The 25,735-nt window shown below is 48.1% G+C and overlaps 1 protein-coding gene across 7 annotated transcripts in view; it reads right to left on the minus strand.

Moving 5' to 3' along the window:
* The window catches only part of LOC146839456 (mitochondrial coenzyme A diphosphatase NUDT8-like), a 249,060-nt gene that overhangs the window by 19,958 nt on the left and 203,367 nt on the right, over nt 1–25,735 (minus strand). For all 7 annotated transcript variants that reach the window (XM_085651505.1, XM_085651507.1, XM_085651512.1 and 4 more), the window contains exons 3-4: nt 24,644–24,776; nt 8,230–8,307 (exon numbers count right to left, since the gene is read on the minus strand). In XM_085651505.1, coding sequence (XP_085507631.1) covers nt 8,230–8,307; nt 24,644–24,776 — 211 coding nt within the window. The remainder of the gene's footprint in view (nt 1–8,229; nt 8,308–24,643; nt 24,777–25,735) is intronic.

A 25,735-nucleotide genomic window follows, 5' to 3' on the forward strand; every position in this document is an offset into this window, starting at 1 on the left:
GTGAAGCAATGCGCGTCCCACGCTGTGGGTCTCCTCTCTGGCCTTTATCCCTCCCCAGCGCTGCCTAGCGATGTAATTGGCAGGCGCCCGGGTGAGGGAATGCTGGGAAATGTAGTTTTGTTGTCCGCCGTTCCCCTCACGGCAATGCGGAGCGTGTCAGGGCGCCAACACGAAGGATCTGCTGCAGAGCGCCGTTCCCCTCATGGCAGGACAGGTAGCAAGCACCCACAGGATATTGGCACAAGGTGAAGCAATGCGCGTCCCGCGCTGTGGGTCTCCTCTCTGGCCTTCATCCCTCCCCGGCGCTGCCTAGCGATGTAATTGGCAGGCGCCCAGGTGAGGGAATGCTGGGAAATGTAGTTTTGTTGTCCGCCGTTCCCCTCACGGCAATGCGGAGCGTGTCAGGGCGCCAACACGAAGGATCTGCTGCAGAGCGCCGTTCCCCTCACGGCAGGACAGGTAGCAAGCACCCACAGGATATTGGCACAAGGTGAAGCAATGCGCGTCCTCAACAACTGGCTTGGTGCATTTTTTCAAAGTTGTGGGCTCCGGCCTTGTGACCTCGTTCCAAACAATATTTGGTGTGATACCAGCATTTTTCCATTTTTCATTCTATTTTTTCCAGCGTCTTCGGCAGGCTTCCGTTAATTCTCGCCTTGACTGCTGGTGTGCTGCTGTTGGTTTGCTTGCTCCGCAATGGCTGCACGATCTGTGTCACACGACAGCCCACCCTGGCTGCTTCAACTGCGCAACCGGATGATTGAATACTATGGATCACTACCACTTGCCACTTTGAGCGTAGCCTATGGATTATCCTTCCGGTTCTCATACTTTACTTGCGTGCAACCTGTTTTCCATTGCCTAGATTGTCCATTCGAATGGGCTCTGGATTTGTGCCAGTCGAACACGGCGTCTCCTGCCCCGGATTATGATCGACTGATGAGTCCCTTAGTGCTCATGAGTTGGACTGTTCTGGTATCGGAATTATGGCCTGTTGAGCGGCGCACGGAATCCTAGGGAATTGGGATATATATATGCTGCAACCAATGACTTCCTGACGCGAAGTTATCTTGAAGAACACGCAAGTTGTCCTCTGATGGTGCTAGAGGCTCCGGTTGTCGAAGAACATGTACGTTCATTTACTGTACTTGACTGGATGGCTGACTCATTTACTGAACATTACAATGACTTCCTCTTGGAGGCAGTTGCAACTTATTGTGCCTACACATTGATGGATTAAATTGTCAGTTGTCCATCTTCTGCACGTCCTAATCCAGATATTTAAATTTTTCTTTTTTTACTCCACATTGGGCTGTATACCACCCCTGAGAGATGTTTTTATTTTTTACTTTTCCCAACAAATGTTTTGAACTTTCACTACCAATTACATGGATTGGCAATATATGGACTTGGTTCTGTCTCACTCGAACTTGAACTCTGCGTTCCTACACTGCTTCCCTATCATGTTCGTGGGCCGATTAAGGGAGGGTGTAGTAAGGACAGGGTTTTATATGCACATATTGCTATGTTAGCATAAGCGCTTTAGAAGTTAAACGCCATCTTGCCACTTTGCCACTTTTGCACACGACACTATAGGTAGCTGTTATTACAAGTAAAACTGCTTGCTTGCTTTTTATTCACATGAGAACGGTCTGTTGTTCACATCCCTAGACGTGCACCGCGACCTTAGTCTGAACACTGTGTGCAGAAGCCGTCAAGGTCAAAAAACAATGTATGCTGTTGAATTCAAGTTGATCGGCCGAAGCTCTAGACACAACAAGCACACAGCTGCAAATATCTGAAACTCAGGTGCCTTTTATATTGCATTTGCATGCATGATTTAGACTTGGAGAAAAACCTTTCCAGACACAGAGAGCAGAGCTGATCCTGTGATGTGATTCACCAAAGCTGATCTTTGAGATATGGGGTTCTCCATTCAAACCTAGAGACCTGCTGTTAGTTTATAAAAATAGTTTACTAGCCAAGGGAGGGTGGTTCACAAAGTATTATAGGACCTGTTTTCCACTATCATTTTCAATATGATATCTCCCTTCATTTTCTATGGAATTGTAACAATGCTGATGGGTTTATTTCTAATCATTTGTCTGCTTATGTTAGCCAAAGTACTGCACCTTAGAGCACGTAGTTAAAAATAAACATTTTAAACTTTTCCGTGTCTCTGATTACTCTTGTTGTGCCCACCTTCTCTGGGTTGAAGTGCGGACAAGACAGGGGCTGTACACTGGATCTAACCCGTCGCTCCTAGAAGATCCCACTGTACCCAGACTGTTGGAAAGTGGGTTATTAGTAGTGGTCAATATGCATCTACCACTAGCAATACGGCCACTAATACAGTCTACAGTCTAGGGCTTAGTACAGGTCTCAATAAATGATTCCCATGCTCAACTCTGGGTGGCTTGGCTGTGAGCAGGCAGGCTTAACTTAAGACACAACACACAATAAAACCCCCACCATTTCATAAAAATATGAAATATGTTTTGTTAAAATAACAAAATTCCAATATAGGGAACCAGAGATATGAATTTCTAAAGAATAAACACTTTCTAGTACTTAGTCACCTTATGAAGTTTTTCCCCAAAGTTGCTCCAAACTTCTAGAACTTCTTCCTGGAGCTCCTTTTGAGGGTCCAATGTGACCAAAACACAACCCAATGGTCTGGAAGCTCCAAGATGATCATTGAAAGTTTGGAACTACAATTCCCACAAAGCACCTGAACAAAACCCTTACAAATCGACTAGATGCACTCGGGGCAGTGGATTCTTGGTGATGATGGTCCAGGTGAGCTCTGTTAACTTGTAGATTGCAAGGAATCCCTTCTTTATTCCTCTTGAAGTAAGGTACATCTAAAGGGCTGTGATTCCAGATAATGCAGCAGACGCAGTCAGTCAGAATGCAGAGCCTGGTGGTGCAACTCAAGGTTCCAGCTTTGCAAGCCTTCTTCTCTGTTTCAAACATCAGATCTGAGAGGCTCTCACCTCACGTTTGTTCAGTGTTCTCTGGGGTCAAGCCAGAGAGCACTCCTGTGCAATGGGGTGCAGGGCAACACCTCAGAGCAGGACCACTTCCTCCAAGGTGTGGCATGATCTTTTCCCTGAAAGCACTATTCCTCCAAACTTCAGTATGGCTGAAATCTCGGCAGAGGAGCAAGTATTTAAACCAACCTCCAGTATGGCTCATTCTCATAGCTCTCCTCCCCCTACCATCTGTAAATTCCTGCCTTAAGCCTCCAATATGGCTGGGTTCAGAGGGGCTGGAGGTAGATGAAACTGGCATTGCCTCCTTATCCCCCTTTGGAACTTCATGCTTTACGACAAGGGCTGCTTTTAAAATGACCTCAAGCTCTCAGCGGTGCTCACATGCAAATGAAGAAAGTGCTGCTGGCCTCTAAAATGCTATGCCCTATTATATACTAGGTACTTATAGGTAGGTTTTAATCCCCTGCCCTATTATCTACTAGGGGCTTCTAGGGTAGGTCATGCCAATTATAAATGTACCCTAATATATATAGTGCACCCTCATGTATGTGTTTGTTGTAACTGTGTTTTCAACATAGCTCTTGCTCTGGGCCTGCTCAGGCAGAGCCCAGGGACAGTCAGAGTCAGTTCCCACCAGCACCAGTCAGCAACAAACGGGGGTCCCCAAGGGCACAAGGATGACTTTGCAACATTGACACTAAGGAGAACAGGGGTGAGACTCTGATGGGAGTTTATCAATTCCAGGAGATGCGGTTCAGACTGTAGGATGCACCCTCCCCCTTTGAGGGGCTGGCGAATGGTGTTGTCCCTTGGTTGAAGGTCTTCTCTCTGTTTATCAGATCCAGCCTCGAGGATCATCTGTAACACCGGAAGACATTCTGCAGGCATGGGATGTATTGCAGAACATACAAGGGAAATAATGCATCATGGAATGTACTGCTCTCCTTTGGATGATGTAAAATCATCACACGGGCCCCAAACAGAAATTAAGTATTTCACGCAGAACTAGCCATCTCTGACTAATTTTAGTCTCTGAAGATGAAGAGTGTTTCTACAATATTCATAGTAGCACATGTTTAAATCATTCCTGTTTAGGACAGCAATGTGCTCACTGTGTCCAGTGGATGCCGAATGCTTACGGATCTTTAAACATAACTGCAATGCAAACGAAGAGCCAATTTCGCAGCACAATTTTCTTAGCATCAATATTTGGGGAGGGGAAACACACTGGAGCAGAATTAAAGGAAGGGGCCATCTCTCAGCTGATGCTTCTGGCCAGAAACAGCGGTGTCCAAGGCACCTCTCAATACAGCAGATGCACCATGCAGAGGCCTGAGCTACTACCACTTTGGACAAGACCTCCAGCAACGTATCACCCCACACCTTCATGAGCACGGCCAAGAGGACCCCACCAAAGCTGACGACAGCAGCTCCAGCACCCATCCCAAGCACCACAATATCACACACGGTCAAGGAGGAACCCATGCAACACATCACCTGATAACACAATGGACAGCATCTCCAGCAGCGTATCAACCCCCACCTTCATGAGCACGGCCAAGAAGACCCCACCAATGCTGACAACAGCAGCTCCAGCACCCATCCCAAGCACCACAATATCACACACGGTCAAGAAGGAACCCATGCAGCACATCACCTGATAACAAAATGGACAGCATCTCCAGCAGCGTATCACCCCCTCCACCTTCATGAGCATGGCCAAGAGGACACCACCAAAGCTGACGACAGCAGCTCCAGCAGCCATACCAAGCACCACAATATCACACACGGTCAAGGAAGGAACCCATGCAGCACATCACCCGTTAACACAATGGACAGCATCTACAGCAGCGTATCACCCCAGACCTTGAAGGGCATGGCCAGAAGGACCACACCAATGCTGACAACAGCAGCTCCAGCACCCATCCCAAGCACCACAATATCACACACGGTCAAGGAGGAACCCATGCAGCACATCACCTGATAACACAATGGACAGCATCTCCAGCAGCGTATCACCCCCCACCTTCATGAGCACGGCCAAGAGGACCCCACCAATGCTGACGACAGCAGCTCCAGCAGCCATCCCAAGCACCACAATATCACACACGGTCAAGGAGGAACCCATGCAGCACATCAACCGATAACACAATGGACAGCATCTACAGCAGCGTATCACCCCAGACCTTGAAGGGCATGGCCAGAAGGACCGCACCAAAGCTGACAACAGCAGCTCCAGCACCCATCCCAAGCAGCACAATATCATAGACTGTCAAGGAGGAACCAATGAGGCAGATCACCCGATAACACAATGGACAGCATCTCCAGCAGCGTATCACCCCAGGCCTTGAAGAGCATGGCCAGGTGGACCGCACCAAAGCTGACGACAGCAGCTCCAGCACCCATCCCAAGCAGCACAATATCACACACGGTCAAGGAAGGAATCCATGCAGCACATCACCTGATAACACAATGGACAGCATCTCTAGCAGCGTATCACCCCACCTTCATGAGCACGGCCAAGAGGACCCCACCAAAGCTGACCACAGCAGCTCCAGCACCCATCCCAAGTACCACAATATCACACACGGTCAAGAAGGAACCCATGCAGCACATCACCTGATAACACAATGGACAGCATCTCCGGCAGCGTATCACCCCCCCACCTTCATGAGCACAGCCAAGAAGACCCCACCAAAGCTGACGACAGCAGCTCCAGCACCCATCCCAAGTATCACAATATCACACACGGTCAAGAAGGAACCCATGCAGCACATCACCTGATAACACAATGGACAGCATCTCCAGCAGCGTATCTCCCCCCCACCTTCATGAGCATGGCCAGGAGGACCGCACTAAAGCTGACGACAGCAGCTCCAGCACCCATCCCAAGCACCACAATATCACACACGGTCAAGGAGGAACCCATGCAGCACATCACCTGATAACACAATGGACAGCATCTCCAGCAGCGTATCAACCCCCACCTTCATGAGCACGGCCAAGAGGACCCCACCAATGCTGACAACAGCAGCTCCAGCACCCATCCCAAGCACCACAATATCACACACGGTCAAGAAGGAACCCATGCAGCACATCACCTGATAATACAATGGACAGCATCTCCAGCAGCGTATCACCCCCTCCACCTTCATGAGCACGGCCAAGAGGACCCCACCAAATCTGACGACAGCAGCTCCAGCACCCATCCCAAGTACCACAATATCACACACGGTCAAGAAGGAATCCATGCAGCACATCACCTGATAACACAATGGACAGCATCTCCAGCAGCGTATCACCCCCCCCACCTTCATGAGCACGGCCAGGAGGACCGCACTAAAGCTGACGACAGCAGCTCCAGCACCCATCCCAAGCACCACAATATCACACACGGTCAAAGAGGAACCCATGTAGCACATCACCTGATAACACAATGGACAGCATCTCCAGCAGCGTATCAACCCCCACCTTCATGAGCACGGCCAAGAGGACCCCACCAAAGCTGACGACAGCAGCTCCAACACCCATCCCAAGCACCACAATATCACACACGGTCAAGAAGGAACCCATGCAGCACATCACCTGATAACACAATGGACAGCATCTCCAGCAGCGTATCACCCCCTCCACCTTCATGAGCATGGCCAAGAGGACACCACCAAAGCTGACGACAGCAGCTCCGGCACCCATCCCAAGCACCACAATATCACACACGGTCAAGGAGGAACCCATGCAGCACATCACCCGATAACACAATGGACAGCATCTACAGCAGCGTATCACCCCAGACCTTGAAGGGCATGCCCAGAAGGACCGCACCAAAGCTGACAACAGCAGCTCCAGCACCCATCCCAAGCAGCACAATATCATAGACTGTCAAGGAGGAACCAATGAGGCAGATCACCCGATAACACAATGGACAGCATCTCCAGCAGCGTATCACCCCAGGCCTTGAAGAGCATTGCCAGGTGGACCGCACCAAAGCTGACGACAGCAGCTTCAGCACCCATCCCAAGCAGCACAATATCACACAGGGTCAAGGAAGGAACCCATGCAGCACATCACCCGTTAACACAAAGGACCGCATCTCCAGCAGCATATCACCCCACACCCACACCCACACCTCGGCCAGGAGGACCGCACTAAAACTGACGACAGCAGCTCAGCAGCCATCCCAAGCAGCACAATATCACAGACCGTCAAGGAGACAGCATTACACAATGGACAGCATCTCCGGCAGCATATCACCCCCAGACCTTGAAGAGCAACACTAAGAGGACCCCACCAAACCTGACGAAAGCTGCTCCGGCAAGCACGTCAAGCAGCACAATATCACACACGGTCAAGGAAGAACCCATGCAGCACATCATCCAGTAACACAATGGACCGCATCTCCAGCAGTGTACCACCCCCCACCTTGAAGAGCACAGCCAGGAGGACCCCACCAAAGCTGAGGACAGCAGCTCCAGCAGCTCCAGCAAGCAGGTCAAGCAGCACAATATCATAGATGGTCAAGGAGGAACCCATGGAGCACATCAACCAATAACACAAAGGACAGCATCTCCAGCACAACAGTAACCTCCGAATCCCAAATAACTCACGCAATACAGTCCCTTCAACACCAGGCAGCATTTCTAGCAGGACAGCACCAGTCACACGATAAGCATCACCTTTTGAATGCACAGCTCCCCTAAAAGTATGGAAATCCTCTCCGGCAGAAAAGCATTGCCTAGTAACAAGAACAGCACCTACAACAGCTCAGCACCCCTAGCAGTGTGGACAGCACATTCAGCAACACTGCAGAACTAACACCACACCCAGCAGCATCCACAGCACATCATCCCTGGCGTCCAGCAGCACAGCACTTCCTAGCACCCTGGGCAACGCCCGCAGAATCACAGACCCCGCAGAGCAAAACAGTCCTTAGCACCATGTACAGCCCCTCCAGCAGCACCGAGCTCATCACAAAATGAACAGCAAAAAACATTACTAAAAGCACAGATAGAACATAGAATAGTACATTTCCCACTTTGTGCAACATCTACATGGTTGCACCTCTAGGAGCTCAAAGACTGACAGCAGGGGCTGCTGAGATGGAAAAGAGAGAGGCTATGCATGGCAAGAAATGTAACACCTGAAGCAGTAAAGAAAGATAGACCACAGGTGAACAAGAAGAATCATATCAAAGGATGTCACTATTGTATACATTGTATAGCGCAAGCCTTCTTACCTCACTGGAGCTTAGAGTAAGAGAAAGGGACTCCAGTGGACCAACGTATGCTATCACTGGAGCAACCACCATCCCTCCCTGGTGAGAAAGGAGAAAGAAAAGGGGTGAGAACACATAGGGCCACAAAGTGAATTATACTGGGGCTCAACAACATGCTTGTGGGGCGTGCTTCTTCTGGGTGAGAAAAACATATCCTGCCGTGCTGTTCAGTCTATCCCAGAAGCACCCTAAAAACACGCACACCTTGCTCATTGGGGGACCTTCCTGTACATCTACAAAAAGCTGTAGCATGAGAAGCTTCCCGCACTTGCACATCTCACACTTCTCAGAAAATGAAGTTGCTAAGAAAGAATAGGTTCTAACCCAGAGAAATGTCTAGTATGCCCCTTTTTGGCTCTGGTATTTTGACTCTCTTGCTGTGAGCCTCCTATCTGCAGTCTCACCCACTATAATGTCTCATAAACTTGGCTAATGAGCTGGAACTCATAGAGCGCACTCATTAGTGCAAGAGGGGCTACCATGGCCAGTGAGTGCACATGCAGGTAAGATTCAGCGTCAATAGTTTGCATTTGTTGGTTAGAGTGAGGATGGAGTGTGCCCGCTGTGTCTATGTGGAGAGAAATGCTTTTGGATCTCCTGTAACGGGGATGGTACCCAACATGGGGGATGGGTAGAAAGCTTGCCAGACAGCGAGGTACATTATAGGACCTTTCCTGTGAAAGGAAGAAACTAAACGATGGAAGAGGTCCTTTTGAAGGGTACAGACATGTTCTACCCCTTCCTGCTTGATTCTTTCCCAGAGGTGTTGCTGCAAAGAGTTTTGTGTAGTAGCGGCATGGGAATGCCTCTCTTTGTCTTTTGCACCTTTGACTCAGAGTCCTCTGTATTTGGTACACCCACCACCACCCCTCTTCCTGGCAAGACTGAGTCACAAAAATTCTGGCCAACGGTATGGGGCTATTTGCCAGGAACTGTGTGAAATCATCTACAAAGGTGGATCTTTGACATCCGCATCTAAGTATGAAAAACTAGGATAAATAATGGGTGGACCCCCACTTAAGGGAGCCAGGCCTGTGGCAGACCAGTGCCTGCACCAACACACTAGTGTGAGTGGGAATTCCTTGAGCTTCAGCGCCAGCATTATTGAATGCTAGTGTCCTTCATGCGTGGAATTCACGGACAAGACCCCACAATAAAGGGGTACTCCAAATTTCTTAACCATGAAAGATGGTTTCCAAGTTATAGCCTTTAGAAGCGTGCTGCCGCTCTAGCGCAACCATGCCAGGGTAAACTGGGGGAATATGTTTTGCCTAGTTCTGGAGGGAACCAATTCATGGTCTTGCCAAGGCAGCAAGGGGCTTGACTGAGGAGAGGAGACGCTGGTGTGCTGTGCAAACTCCCAAGCACGTCAACTGTGAGAAATCTTGCTGCCTAAACTCGTAGTCACCTGACTCAACCACTAGTCTTTCCTGTCACTGGAGGACACAGAAGCAGGAGGCAGAAGACAGCGCAGGCAGCGAAGACGGCTCTAAGGTAGCAGCAGGATCAGTGGCTTGTTCCAGAAGCCCCAACAGGCAGGAATAATGTTCGAACTTTATTTATTTATTTGGGAAGTTTTATATAGCGTGAACATTACCTGTCAGGGTGTCAGAGCGCTGTGCAGGGAAGCAGACATGATAAACAGGGGGATATGCATATAATAAATACTGTACATATAGCAGCAGGTTAGATAAACAAAATGAGAATAGGAACAACAAGAAAGAAAGTAGATATAAAGTAACAAAATTGCACATTGAAGAATAGGCTTCCAGAGCTGCAGACATGAAATCAAAGTCAATTTGAGTGGATTCAGATCTATTGTTGACGGTATTTATTCAGGAGCAACTGTTTTACTTCTTTTTTGAATGAGAAGGTCGAAGGGTTAGATCTGGTTTCAGGCAGAGTGTGTTCCATAGTCTAGGGGCAAGACCGGAGAAGGCATGGTGATAGGTTCTCTTCTTTTTGAATTTCTGTAGTTTCAACCGGAGAGAGTTAGAACTTCTTAGGGACCGACTCATACCAGATTGTTCACGTTTTTTTGCAAGATAAAAAAAAGTTACTTACCTGTACACTGTGGTTCTCCAGTATTGATATTTTTTATAGATTCACATCCATGAATCTTCCCTGTCGTCATAGTGGCAGTCCCACATTCAAATGCCCATAAGAATTCATTAGTGTTTAGCAACCTATTACCATTGTTATAAAACATCCATACTGTAGCCAATCAGAGCGTAGACCATAGAGTCTCCTTCCCCTGCAGGGTCACCATACCTTAGATTTTGAGCACGATAACCACAAGGCAATAAGAGAGGTTTGGAAGGTGGACCTAAAATGGGGAGGAGGAAGAGTTGCATGTGAATCTATAAAATATATCAACACTTGAGAACCACAGTGTACAGGTAAGGAACTTGTTTTTTTCTCCCATATTGTATCTTTTACAGATTCTTATGCTTGAATCAGAATAGCGAGCAGTACCAAAAGGTCAGAGGCGGCGGGTAAGGTGAACCATCCCACCATGCGACCCAGAAAGCAAAATATAACGGATAATCAGAAAGCGCATATAACATTAGCTCATTGCAATGTATACAGATACTTAAACGTAAAATAGAAAATATTTGAAAAAACACATTAATGACTTATTATAACAATAGTAGGCTTATTTAGGAGAAAAATACATAAAAGATATCATACCTTATGCGAATAAACGTCGCAGAGCAGCTTGACCAACTGCTGCATCCGCCTTCTGCTAGGCATCCAGGCAGTAATGCTTTGTGAAGGTATGGATGTTCGCCCATGTCACCGCCCTGCAGATATCAGGCAAGGACACTCCTGCGAATAGGGCAGAGGAAGCTGCCACCTTGCTTGTTGAGTGTGCTGCGACCTTGGAAACCAGGGGGCAGCCAGCCCTCTCATGACAGAAGAGAATAGCTGATGACACCCAGAGAGCGATAGACACCCGCATCACCCTTCCTAGGGCCAGAGAAGGCAATGAGTAACTGAGTAGATTTTAGGAAAGGCTTAGTCCTTTGCAAGTAGAACTTTAAATATCGTTTAATGTCCAGAGACTGGAGTGCTCTCTCTCAGCTGGCAGAGAGGTAGCTGAAAAGGAGGGCAAAACCACTAGTTCATTTAGATGAAATGCAGAAGGTACCTTGGAATGGTACGATGGATTGGTACCAAGAATCACTTTATCTGGAAAGAACTGCAGGTAAGACTCTGTTGTTGTGAAGGCCTGAATTTCACTAATGCGTCTAGCAGACGTGAGGGCCAAAAGGACGGCCACCTTCCAGGATAGGTACTTCAAGTTGCACTGGTGAATTGGCTCAAACAGTGATTTCATAAGCTGCGACAGGACAGTATTCAATTGCCATAGCTCTGGAGTGTAGACCCTTGAAAGCCCTTTCATGAACTCTTTTATCAGTCTGTTAGACCACAAAGACTAACAACCAGAATGCTGTCTGTATCTGGAGATTGCCGCTAAGAGCACTCTGATGGACGCATGTGCCAGACCAGCTCTGGGGAGAGACAAGAGATAGGGCAAAACGTCCTCAGGCGGCGAAGACAGATGATCGCAAGAGTGCGCGGCACACCATATACAGAATCTTTTCCACTTGGCCGAGTAGCATTTGATCATTGAAGGAGCTCAGGCTTTCTGTAGTATTGCCGGACATTGCTCAGAAATCACAAGTTATCCAAATTCTGTGTGATGAGGAGCCAAGCCAACAAGTGTAGTGTGCGGATTTGAGGATGGACCATTTGGCCCTGGTTCATGGAGAGAAGATCTTCTTTTGGCTGAAACAGAATTGGAGAAAACCTTGATAGGCGATACAGCTCTGTGAACCAGTACTGTCGCGCCCACACCGGGGCGATCAGAATGACACAGCAAGGCTCTTGTTTGATGTTTTGCAGAACCTTTGGAATGAGAGGGAACAAAGGGAATGCGTAGCTAAACGTTCACTCCCAAGAGAAGTGGAAGACTTTTCCTAGAGAGCATGGCTGAGGAAATCTGCTGGCGTAGAATCAGCATGTTTTGTTGAGTGACGTAGTGAACAGATCTAGGGTTGGAAACACGTCTTTAGCTACCACTCGTCACGAAGCAGTCATACTGCTTTGTGTCCCTGCTGAGGGAATCAGCCCAATCGTTTTGAACTCCTGGAACATGTTTAACCTGTATTGATATTCCGTGGACCAGCAGCCATTCCCAGATCTGCTGTGCCAGGATTAAGAGAGCTTGAGATCTTATCCCACCTCGTTTCAGTAGATAGAACATGGTGGTGTTGTCTGTGCGAATCAGGATCAATGACTTCCTGATTCTTGGCAGGAATGCTTGGAGGCCCGGAAAAACTGCTTTCAGTTCCAAGAGTTTTATGTGACACTGTGCTTCTGTGAATCTGCAATTCTTGTAGGTGGGCACCCCACCCGTCCATGGAATTATCCGACGTCATAACCAACTTTGGCTGTGTCGTGAGGAAATAAATACCTTGAGTGAGATTTCCTCTGACTGTTACCCAAGGCATTACTGAAACCATCACCGGTATGATTGAAATTATGTTCTCGAATGAGCCTCGAGACTGAATTCATTGCGCGTTGAGCTGCTCCTGAAGAGGTCTCATCTTTACGTGACAGTGCAGAATCAGCGGGATACAGGATGACATCATCCCTAGCATTGACTTGTATGTCCTTACTGAAACGCAATTTTGTGGGAAAGGATTTCGAAACCGTGGTGTCCAGAGTTGCTCCTAGAAATACTATCAAACTGGGGGGAGCCAGAGAGGGCTTTTCCTGGTTGATTTTAAACCCCATGGAGCAAAAGAGATGAACATAGGCATCTGTAGATCTTCCGGCAGCCTGGAGCGATGGAGCCTTGACTAACCAGTCGTCCAGATAAGGGAATACCGGGTGACCGGCTTGCGGTAGAAAAATCGCCACTGGAGCCAAGCACTTGGTGAAGACTCTTGGAGCACACTTTAATGAAAAAGGGCAGTACCCTGAATTGATAATGGCACCCTGCCACCTTGAATCTGGAAAAACAACGATTTTTGGGTGAATAGAAACATGAAAATTTGCATCCAGATGATCCAGAGAGGACATATGAGCCCCCGCATCCCTGAGAAGCAGAATTTCCTGGAACGACAACATTCTGAAGGGCTGAGATTTGATGAACTTGTTCAATAACCTGAGATCAATTATCTGCATCCATTTTCCCGTCTTTTTCTTTATCGAGAAGAAGTGAGAATAGAACCCCAGATTGTGCTGATCAGGTGGCACTTCTTCAATTGCCTGATAGCAAGGGGCAAATGGATTTCCTTCTTGAGAATTTGGAGATGACGATGGGAAGTTCTTCACGGAGGCAAATTCGGGGACTGTTGAACAAATTCCAGGGTGTGACCATGGCGGAATAAGTCTAACACACATTTGTCGGAAGATATAAGCATCCATTGACTGAAGAATTTGGAGCAAGCTGGGTTGAATTTAAGTGGAAGTATTGTAGCGGGGGACTGCGGATCCTGATTGTTTATTATGAGAGTTGTGAGCCCTTCCTCATGATGGTGGGCATCAATGTGCCGCTGTTCTAGGGTGGGCTGGTGTCGAGGTTTGCCGAAAGGGCCGCGAAGAGTACTGAGCAAGAAACCCTTGTTGTTAGAACAGCTGGAAACGCTGTTGAAGCTGGGGACGGGAGAGGTATTGACCTCTGCATCTGCCCCGTAAGGAAGCTAACTTTTTCTCTTGCAGATTAGTTAAAGACTTAGCCATCTCAGAGTCCGATTTAATAGACTACAGCGCTTCATCCACATGCTTACCAAAGAGAAGCTCGCTGTCCAACGGCATGTCTAGCACTTTGGCCTGGACCCTCCGGACGGAACGTCGTAGATTTCAGCCACCCCTGCTGTCTCAATACTGCTGCTCCTGGAATCTGCCTGAAGGCCGTCGATGAAATATCCATAGCCAATCATTTCAAAAGAGGCTCTTTCTCCTTCCGACAGCACCTCCTTAACTCCTTTCTTTTTATCCTCAGGAAGGAACTCCAGTAATGCTGAAATGTCGGACCACATCTGGCGGTCATACCTCCCGAGAAAAGCCATGGCATTGGAGGCCCTGATGGCAGTGGCCGCCAAAGCGGAGAACCTTTTTCCGACGTTGTCTAATCGGTGCCCTTACTTGTCAGACGGAGCAGCACATAGAGAGGAAGGCTTTTTGATCTAATTTAAGCTGCCTGTATAATAACCGAATCATATCAAGGGTGACCAATCCGGCATGCAGGAGAGTCTTTGGGCGCTCTGTATTTTTTGTCCAATTTCGGCACGACTGCAGGTATAGAAGCTGGCGTCTTCGTCAACTTCAGACCTTCTTGCCATAAGAAATCTACAATACGAATGGATAGAGAGGGGTGCTGCATTGTAGGCTTAAAGTCGTATAAAAAGCACTTTGTCTGCTTAGCAGGCAAAGGAAGCTCAATGCGCCTAGAATCGCGCTCCAGCAAATCGTGGAACCCGCCAATATCTGCAGGTGGAGAGTCGGCTAGAAGCGGAGTAGGAGAAGGTGGAGGAGGAGCCACATAGTCGTCCCACTCATCATAGACATTTTGGTCCAACTGCAGTTCCCCCTCTTCTAGTTGCTGGTCGACGTCATCCTGACTTTGTGCAGGAATTACCACAAGTGGCGGAACAGTCTTGCTCTTCTGCAACCGGGATAGATTTAAACAAAAACAAGGGAACCCAATATGGTATACAAGGCCTTTGGGTAGCATTAATTTAGAAAACAGTGGTCCTTGATAGAGGATACGGTAAGCAAGCAATGAATATAGACTTGAAATAGTACTATATTCCTATTACCAGCTGGACAGTCTGATTTAATCATTCTTAATTTTTACGATGAAGCTCAACAAAAGATAAAGTGGGACACAGTCCTGCATCCAGAGCATCAAAGTCAACACAAATAAAGGTGAACAAATAATAATAATAACAACGAAAAAAACAGGTGCCGTGGCGGTATTGCAAAAACTACCGCAGGGTATTGGTCTGCCCATCGAGCCATTAAGCACGGCACTTGGCTGAATCAGGAGCCCTGCCTTGAGCACCGCTCGCTATTTCATACTGAAGAATTCCAAGCGGATTCTATCTAATACCCTTTAAGCTACCGTGCACATATGGACGCTTCTTTAGAGGCTCCCCGCTATCCAGTTCCACCGGCGGCCCACAACGGTCACCATGCTAAACGACCAGGGATCCCCGCAGATCCTACCGCCTCCCTTGGACATCTATTGCCGCATCCTTACCTCTAGGTTTCAAACAGTGGCCATTGCGCTCTTTTTGTTGTTGTTATTATGAATATTATTTGTTCACCTTTATTAGTGTTGACTTTGATGCTCTGGATGCAGGACTGTGTCCCACTTCATCTTTTGTTGAGCTTGATCGTAAAAATTAAGAATTAATAAATTTCACTGTCCGGCTGGACAGAAGCAATATAGTACTGATTCAAGTCTATATTCATTGCTTGCTTACCGTATCCTCTATCAAGGACCACTGTTTTCTAAATGAATCTTCTGCAACGGGGGTACAGCCAGCGATATAGGAGTGGCAGCATCCTGAACAGGAGGCGGCTGCAGAGCAGAATTCGCTTCAGGAAATCTTTTATAGTAATATTTAGCATTAGCCGAAGATCAGTTACCAAAGACCCACGGATGGTTATGGAGGGTTCTTGAGCTTGTTCTTCCTGTTCCTCATAAGGATAGTGCTCTTGAAATGCGTTCAACCGTTGAGAACTGGGATCCCCCTTATCTGAGAAAGAACCATCCCCCTCCAAATAATTAGACGGATCATCCATTGTCTCTTCTTCCTCCGAGTCCTGACATTTAACCCTGAGTTGTGAAGGACTGTATGCAGGACCATCATCTTCAGGCTCCAGGATATCCAGAAGACGAGTAGGTGGTAATGGAGAGATGTTTGAAAGGTTCTTCAGCAGGAGAGGCATCGGCTCCAGATGTAGACTGACTTTTTCCCTTGTAGACGGAATCGTCGACGGGGTCGTCGACAGTACAACTGACTGCGACGGTTGAAGAGTCACCGACGGAGAACAAACCTGCTAAATCGTCAAGGTAGAAACCCTTGCTAACAGAGATGGTCTTACCGCAGCCAACAACGGTGACACCACCACTGCCGTCATCGACGCAGCCACCGCCATTGTCTTGCCCGTCGGCGTTGTTGGCGTCGCTGACGAAACCGTCGACGGAGCGACAGTTGCAGTGGAGACAGAGGCCATCGACTGAGATTTCTTTCGACAAGCATTTTTGGTCAGTTGAAGAATCTCTGGAAGGAGTATGAGGCATAGACAGAGGAGCAGAACTTGACCTCAGATGAGAAGAAGAAGGAGGACCGGGCTGGTCTTTCTTGGTTCTTTTCTCCTTAATCCTTTCCTTGCACCGAGATCTGGGTTTTTTAGGATCCTTAAGCAACGAAGAAGTCCTTGAGAGGTTTTGAGGAGAAAGTACAACAGTACTTGCATTCTCTGGGCTTGTGGTCTGGATACAGTCAGTGAAGACACTCCATATGTGGGTCCTCAAAATATAGTCTGGACTTTCCACAAGTCTTATAGGGCCTAAACAACCCTTTTTTAGACTCTGACATTACGAAGGAAAAATAGGTACTCACACTCTTGGCCTGTACCTGAGAAGGAAATAAAGTGAAGAGATGAACATCTAGCTGGAAGTTTAAAAGGACAACAGTAGAAACACTGTGACTGAGCAGAGCTCAGGCAGACTCCCTAACACACAATGTGCAGTAAGAAATCTGAGGTATGGTGGCCCTGCAGGGAAAGGAAGCTCTATGGACTACGCTCTGATTGGCTAGAGTTTGGATGTTTTATAACAATGGTAATAGGTTGCTAAAAGCTAATGAATTCTGATGGGCATTTGAATGTTGAAGTTTTAATAGTGCTATTTTACTGTAACCGTGAGACTCCCGCCATGACAATGGGGAAGAATCAAGCATGTGAATCTATAAAAGATACAATACTGGAAAAAAAGGATTGCTATGATAAAGAGCTTTGTGTGTCAAGCAGGTTATCTTGAATTGAATCCTTGCCTCGAAAGGGAGCCAACTGAGTTTTATTAGATCTGGTTTGATGTGATCATGTTTTCTTGAACCCGTGAGGAGTCTTGCAGCTGAGTTCGGGGTAGCCCTTAAAGGGGCCAGCCTAGCTTTAGGTAGCCCTGTCAGGGTTGCACTCCTGTAATCTAAACAGGAGATAACTAAGGATTAGACTGCTAACTGCAAGTCATCTCGAGACAGGAACAGTATGATTCTCCTTAGAGTGTTGAGTTGGTGATTGGCTCCTCTGGTGATTGAACAGATGTAATCTTGTAATTCAAGTATTTGTCAAGGGTTATACCTAATGATCTCATGGATTCAACATGTGGAGAGTAGTTGAGTGCCGTAAGTTGTGTGAGTCATTCTTCTATCAATCAATCAATCAGTCGTTTGTTAAGCGCGACTACTCACCTGTAAGGGTCTCAAGGCGCGGGGGGTTAGCAGGCTCCAGTTCATCAAGGAGAGGGTCTGTCGAAGAGCCAGGTTTTGAGGTTTCTTGCGAAGATGGGGAGCGATGTTGTCTGTCTGAGGTGGAGCAGAAATGCGTTCCAGGCTCGGACCGCGAGGAAGGAGAAGGAGCGGCCTCCCGATCTGTTCTTTCTGGAGTGGGGAACCACGGTGTAGGAGAGCTGGGCTGATCGTAGGGTCCTCTGGGTGCGATGAATTTGAGTCGGCTGTTCAGGTATGCTGGTCCGGTGTCATGGAGGGCCTTGTGGGCGTGGGTGAGCATCTTGAAGGTGACTTTAGCTTCGATGGGTAGCCAGTGGAGTGTGCGCAGGTGCTGGGAGATGTGGCAGTGTCCTGGCAGGTCGAGGACCAGTCTTCTGGCAGCTTTCTGGATGTTCTGTAGCTTGCGGGTGAGGTTTTTGTTTATTCCGGTGTAGACTGCGTTGTCATAGTCGAGTCTGCTGGTGACCAGGGCTTGAGTGACAGTCTTTCTGTGTTCGAGGGGGATCCATTTGAATGTCTTACGTAAGAGGCGGAGGGTGTGGAAGCAGGAGGACGAGACAGAATTAATCTGGTGGTCCATTTTGAGCTCGGAGTCCAGGATGATTCCCAGGTTGTGTGCGTGGTCCGTGGGGGTGGCCGGGCTTCCGAGGGCGGGGAGCCACCAGGTGTCGTTCCAGGAGTTGGGGTTTGGGCCTGTGATGAGTACTTCTGTTTTGTTGGTGTTTAGTTGTAGGCAGCTGTTTTTCATCCATTTGGCGACAGCTTCCATGTCTTCTCGAAAATTGTGTCTGGAGGTATTGAGTTCATTGGATAGGGAGAGGATGAGTTGGGTATCGTCTGTGTATGACACAATGTTGAGTCCATAGGTTCTGACGATGGGGGCGAGCTGAGCCATGTAGACGTTGAAGAGTGTAGGGCTGAGGGGGGACCCCTGGGTGACTCCGCAGGTGGTAGGTGTAGGGTCTGAGAGGAAAGGTGGGAGTCTGACCCGCTGAGTTCTGCCGGAGAGGAAGGAGTGGATCCAGTTGAGGGCCTTGTCTTGGATCCCTGTGTTGTGGAGTCTGCGTTTTAGGGTGCGGTGGAAGACTGTGTTGAACGCCGCTGAGAGGTCGAGGAGGATGAGAGCTGCTGTTTGTCCTTTGTCCAGTAGGGTGCGGATGTCGTTTGTTGCAGCGAGGAGGGCGGTTTCCATACTGTGTTTTTTTCTGAAGCCGGATTGGGAGGAGTCGAGGATGTTGTGCTCTTCGATGAATGTGGCGAGTTGGCTGTTGATGGCTTTCTCGATCACTTTCGCTGGGAATGGGAGCAGGCTGATGGGTCTGTAGTTTTTGAAGTCGGAGGGTTTCTTCAGGAGGGGGTTGTCGGCGGCTCTGTTGAAAATGTGGTGGGGGCAGGGGTCCGTGGGGGACCAGGAGTGGATTGACTTCATCGTCTTCAGTGTGTCTTCGTTGGTGAGGGCTGTCCAGTTGTTGATCGCTGGCTTCAGGGTGTCGGGGTTGGTTGGTGAGGGTTCAGTGTGTTGGTTGTCTTCATTGAAGTTGTCGTAGATGCTCTTGATTTTGTGGTGAAAAAAGGTGCTGAGTTTGTTGCAGAGATCTTGTGACAGAGGGATGTTGGTAGACTCGCTGGTGGGTTGGGCGAACTCCTTGATGATGTTGAAGAGTTCTCGTTGCTGTTGTGTGCGTGAGTGGAGATTCTGTCTTCAATCGCTTTTTTCCTCGTTTTTCTGATGAGTTGGTGGTGAGCGTTGGTGGCGGCTCTGAAGTTGTTGTGGGCTTCTTTGGATTTGGTGTTCCTCTAGGCCTTTTCAAGGCGGCGGCAAGTGCGTCTGGACTCTCGAAGTTCGGTGGTAAACCAACTGGCTTTCTTGGGAGTTGTTGTTTTTCTTGAGGGGGGCTATGGTGTTGGTGCTGTCCGAGATACATCTGTGCAGGGTTCGGGCTGCCGTGTTGGGGTCGTCGTTTTCTGCGATGGTTGGGGTGGAGTTGTGGAGTGATGAGGTTAGCTGGTTGTCAGTGATTCTGGTCCAGTTTCTTCGTGGGTGCAGGTGCTGGTGTCTGTGGATGGTGGGTGTTCTGAAGGTGAAGTGGACGCATCGATCGTCAGTCCATGGGAGTTCGGTGGTGTGGCTGAAGGTGATGGAGTTAACTGTTGTGAAGAGGGGGTTGAGGGTGTGTCCTGCTGAGTGCGTGGGTTCAGTCACGATCAGGCGGAGTCCAATTTTGTGGAGGTTGTCTAGGAGGGATGTGGTGCTGGGGTCCAGTTGGTTGTCGATGTGGATGTTGAGGTCTCCCAGTAGGCTGTAGTTGGTTGACGCGATGGCATGCGGGGAGATGATGTCAGTGATGGAGTAAGCGAAAAGTCAGCGGGGGCCAGGAGGTTGGTAGATGTGGGTTCCTCAGAGGGTGGTGGTAGGGCTGGCCAGTATCTTGAAGTGAAGGTGTTCCATCAGGTCTGTGGCTCGTCAGGGAGTGTGGTCAGGCGGAGGGTGGATTTGTGGACGATGGCGATTCCTCCTCCCGGGCGGGTGCGGCGGTCCTTCCTGGAGATCTTTTATCCTTGGGCAATGGCGATGGCGATGTCTGGTCCCGCGGTGGTGTTGGTCCATGTTTCGGTGAAGAAAGCTACGTCTGGGGTGGTGCTGTCGAGGAGGTCCCAGATTTTGGTGGCGTGTTTGTGGAGGGATTGGACGTTGAGGAGGATGCATTGCAGGGTCTTCGGTTGGCTTGTGGTCTTGCGGGCGGGTTGTGCCGAGTCTGTGGTCTTGGCGGTGCTGCAGGTGTGCCAGCAGCGGTGACAGCTGAAGGGTCTGTGGGTGTCGGCTGGTGATGCTAGCTTGCAGTTGTTGTTGCGTCCTGGGTTGAGAGTGTGGAGGGCCGCTGGGTCGTAGTGCTGGCGTTGCGGAGGTCCAGGGTTCCTGGCACTGGTCGCGGTCAGGTCGCGAACGGGCGCAAATGGGTTCGTCTTTGGCGTGCCAGCAGCGCGCCCTCTGCCCGCGTCCGCGATGAAGTAGGGGTTGGGGAGGGCTAGGCAGCTGGGAGGCGGGGAGGGGAGCTGGATTGGGCCGGTCATGTTGATCGTGCTGGGGGGGAGGGGCCGCTGTGGCAGCAGCGGCAGGGAAAAAAGGGCAGAAAAAGGAAAAAAGAGAGGAAAGAGTGGAAATGAGGCAGTGAAAGGTGTAAGAAAAGTGGGGAAAGACACAGAAGGAGAGTGAGAGGGGGAGATTAAATCAGTGAAAAACGAGTGAAAATGGAGGAAAGACACAGAGGGGGAGTGAAAGGGGAGATTGAAATCAGTAAAAAACGAGGAAAAATGGAGGTAATACACAGAGGGGGAATGAAAGGGGGAGATTGAAATCAGTAAAAAACTAGTGAAAACGTAGGAAAGACACAGAAGGAGAGTAAAAGGGGGAGATTGAAATCAGTGGAAAACGAGTGAAAACGGAGAGAAAGAGAGGAGCGAGAGAAAGGAGACAGAGGTCCACTGGACCACCAGGGATAAGGCGCAGGTAAAACCTGTGGGTGGAGGAGGGCCTCGAACACCAGCACTCGAGAGTGCAGGGGCTCGGGGGAAGGCCTCACTTGACGGTGGAGCTGCGAGGGGGGGAGAGCAATTTCACTGACAATGAGTCAGTGGTCTTGCACGCTTGTCCCCGCAGTGGCTGCCATCAAGTAGGGGTCGGGGAGGGCGGGACAGCTGGGAGGTGGGAGAGGGGAGGGGAGCTGGATTGGGCCGGTCGCGTTGGTCGTGCTGGAGGGGAGGGGCTGCGGGGGCAGCAGCGGCAGGGCAAATGGGCAGAAATAGGCAAAAAGAGAGGAAAGAGTGGAAATGAGGCAGTGAAAGGTGCAAGAAAAGTGGGGGAAAGACACAGAAGGAGAGTAAAAGGGGGAGATTGAAATCAGTGGGAAACGAGTGAAATGGAGAGAAAGAGCGGAGCGAGAGAAAGGAGACAGAGGTCCCCTGGACCATGAGGGATGAGGCGCAGGTAAAACCTGTGGGTAGAGGAGGGCCTCGAACACCAGCACTCGAGAGTGCAGGGGCTCAGGGGGAAGGCCTCACTTGATGGTGGAGCTTCGAGGGGGGAGAGCAATTTCACTGACAATGAGATAGTGGTCTTGCTCCTTCTATGGAGGCAAAATGGGTTTGGGAGGCGATCAGGAGAAATTCCGTCCTGAGCACATTTAGCATATGGTGATTGTGTGTTAGTCAGTGTTGAGTTTCCAGCAGGGCAAGGTTAAGAGTTTTGATGTCTGCGGGTGAGGACATTTTCATGTACAATTGGGTATCATCAGCGTAAATGTGATACTGTATGTTTGAGCGATACAGAATTTCGGTGAGAGGTTTCATGATCAGGTTGAAAAGCATTGTTTAGAGTGCGGATCCTTGAGGAATTCCAATAGAGACTGGCATACTGTTAGAAAGGGATTGATTAACTTTGATTCATTCTGTTATGAAGCAACAAGGCAAGCCAGCTTAAGACTGGGCCAGATAACCCCATCCTTTTCTCAAGAAGATCAATCATGTTGTCATGTTTAACCATATCAAACACCGAGGAGAGATAAAGAAGTATAAGCAGGCAAGGCTTGTTTTAGTCAGGTAGTCTATGCATATCATCTACAATGTGTGTTAGAGCCGTTTCCGTGCTGTGACCTGATCTGAAGCCTGATTGGTATTGATCAAGGAGTTGAAACTGCTCACTGTGGTTACAGAGTTGAGCGTGTAGGCATTTCTCAAGTGGTTTGGCTAGAGTCATGATGTGCGTCATTGGACGTAAGTTGCTGAGGTCTGATAAGCCTACATTCTCATTTTGTGGGATAGCGGTGACCTGACCTATCTTTAGGCAGGCCGGAATCATGCCCTGTGAGAGCGATTTATGGACAATCTTACACCAGAGCGGGAGAATGGATGATCTAAGCTCTTTAAAGAATTTGGCTGGTAGAGGATCACTGAAGTGGTTAGAGGGTTTAGGTAATGTTATTGTTTTGAGTATCTCAGCATCTTCTAGTAGTTTAGAGGTATTCCATGACACATTTGTTTTTGTACTATAATCAGCCGAGTCAGAAGAGGGAAATTCAAAAAGGGAAGCCATGGGGAGAGACGGAGCTGGGCCTGACTATGAGGATGTGGGGAGGCGAGTTGAAATTTGGAATCAATCTTCCTTGTCTTATTAGTGAAGTGAGCAGAAAACACATCACCACTAGGGAGGGAATCCTTGATTGCAGAGAGGTGGTTAGTTGAGTGACTTGCCTCTTGTTTAATGAGTTCAAATATATTTTGGGGTCTACTTTGGGAGTTGTCCAGTTGCAACCTAAAGTGTTCAGCTTTGGTGCTATGTATGAGTTTTTTATACGAGCTTCTGCCTAAAGTGTGCTATAGAAGGAGGGTTTTACCATATCTCAGCACGCCTTAGCTTACATCTTTCTTCATTAAGTGAGCCATTCAACCAAGGTTTGGAAGTTTGCTGGGAATTCTTTTGAGCTGCTTCTTAGCAACTGAATCAGATATATCTGTCATGGAATGGATGTAGTGTTCGGCAAGCTCATTCATGCGTAAGTATGAGGTTGGCAATGTCAGCTGCGTGTCTCACTGCAGATGTACAGTTAAGAAGCATTGATTTGATATGCAATTTGGTAACAATGCTTCTTGATGTGATGTGGGAACAAGTAATAGATTATCCTTGTTCATCGATCTAAGATTGACACTGGGTTCTCTAAATGGATTGGAGGGAATAGTTTGGATATTGATCAGTGAGGGAGATGGGTCATTATGAGTGGAGTTGTATGATAGCAAAGGGGAGTGAATGTCGGGCTCAGACAGATGGTCAGTGAGCCTTTGGTGTCTAGACTGAGGATTGCGGTTGGGTCGCGATCTCCAATGGAGGATCGGCAGGTTTGTGTTCTTCATGGTCGTAGTCTCACACTACTAATAGCAGATAATTACCCAGCCCGCGATGACAATAAAAAATGTTATTTAGAGTTATTTAGAGTCTGGAGGATAGGATACTCGTAACAAATGTGATTGATATCCAGCCCGCCAAGTGTACTTGTAATACGGATGACAACTTATCTGCCACATTTTGACGAACTGCCCCATTTGACAAGCTCTGGATAAAGCCCAAGGCTTTATGGAGGATTCCAAACGAGGCTCTATGCGCCTCTTGTTGCACCATCAAGTGATATGCGGTCTCCCAACTGTGGTACACCTCAATGTGGTGCAAAAATAGTGAGGTCAGTAAGAAGAGAGGCAAAAACTAGAATCATTGTTGCCCAGTCTGCACAAACTTTGTGTATTCTCAAAAACCAGGACAACAATAACAAAAAAATCAAAAGAGATTTTTAGTACAAGTAGGATTCTTCATGCTGCTTCCACCTGCACTGCACCCTCAGCTTCAGAAGGAGAAACTCTGCTACTGTCACTTCCCCTTGTGATGTCACTTCCCCTTGTGACAGGTAAAGTGCACTACTGACTGAATGAACTTTAAAGACTCAACTACCAGACAACACAAGCTGTCTGGCTGTGAAAGAGCTATTTGTGGACTTGTCAAGAAAGGACACTGGGCTTAAAGTAAATCGATTATTTATCACAGATTGAGTTACTTGACAGTCTCATTACTAGCTTCTTATTCAAGGGATTGCCTTCTTCTTGTGTTTGAAGAATAGAATATATTTTGACTGACCTAACATCTGTTTACTCACCTAAAGTCCACAATTAAGGAGAAGAATACTCCCATGCAAGAATCTTATCCAACGTCATCGTCCAACGAACAGGAACCAAGCTGGCCTGTGAACGCCAATCTCTCATTTAAGTTTAAAGATGCAGTGCCAGAGGTCATAACTTACCAAAGCAGTGACCGGCTTCATGACACCCCAGACGGCTTCGTCCTGTACTTGGAACCCCACTTCTTCATGTGCCTCCCTCACAGCTGTGTGGACGAGGTCACGGTCAGACGGGTCACACTTTCCACCAGGGAAACTGAAGCAAAAGAGAACTCAAGTTAAAAAAACCAAGGACAGTCAGAATAATACATTGTGCCCTAAGGACCATGGAGCTATGCCTTCGAATACGGCTGTGTTTGGGAAGGCGAGCAGTAAGGCGCTGTGTCTCCAAAGACGACTATGTAATGATATCCAATGAAGATGTGTCAGAGAATTTTCACAGGCTAGAGAGGAAAATCATCATGCTGCAAAACATGCCTAATTGCACGAAAAAGTGAGTGTTAAAAAACCTTCAAGAGATTATTGCTACACACTGGCTACTGAGAGAGGGACTCATCCCCAACCTCTGCAAGAGGCTAAAACGAACTTATAGCAGGGAATCTAAACTGTGTGTGTGACTGAACCCTTACCTATGCCAGGATAACTCTAGATATGACAAAGAATAAACGAAAATGAGAGACTAAACCCTTAGCTGTGCCAGAGACTAACTGTAAGTAAAAATACAGGAAGCCTGTAGACTAAATCCTGAGCTGTGGCAGAGACTAACTCAAAGAAAGGGGAGGGGGGATAAAGGAAACTAAGAAAATAAAGACTTGCATGTGCCAGAGACAAACTCTGTGTATGGCACAGAAAACAGAAATACATTTAGGGAGACCAAGCTGCTACTTACCTGTGAGAGAACAATCCCTAAGTATGACAAATAATAATGAAATCAATTGTGAGAGACTGAGTCCTTACCTGTGCCAGAGACTAACTCAAAGAATGTCTAAGAGTAGAATGAACTGAGAGACTGAACGTCTACCTGTGCCAGAGATTAACTATAGGAATATCTAAGAGTAGAATGAACTGAGATACTGAACCGCTACCTGTGCCAGAGATTTACTCAAGAATGTCTATGAGTTAAAAAAAACTGTGAGAGACTGAAGCCTACGTCTGTCAGAGTCCAACTCTAAGAATGACTAAGAGTAAAAGAAACTGAAAGAGACTGAGACCCTA

Source organism: Triturus cristatus, chromosome 4_1 (assembly GCF_964204655.1).
Source record: "Triturus cristatus chromosome 4_1, aTriCri1.1, whole genome shotgun sequence".
Lineage (NCBI taxonomy): Eukaryota > Metazoa > Chordata > Amphibia > Caudata > Salamandridae > Triturus > Triturus cristatus.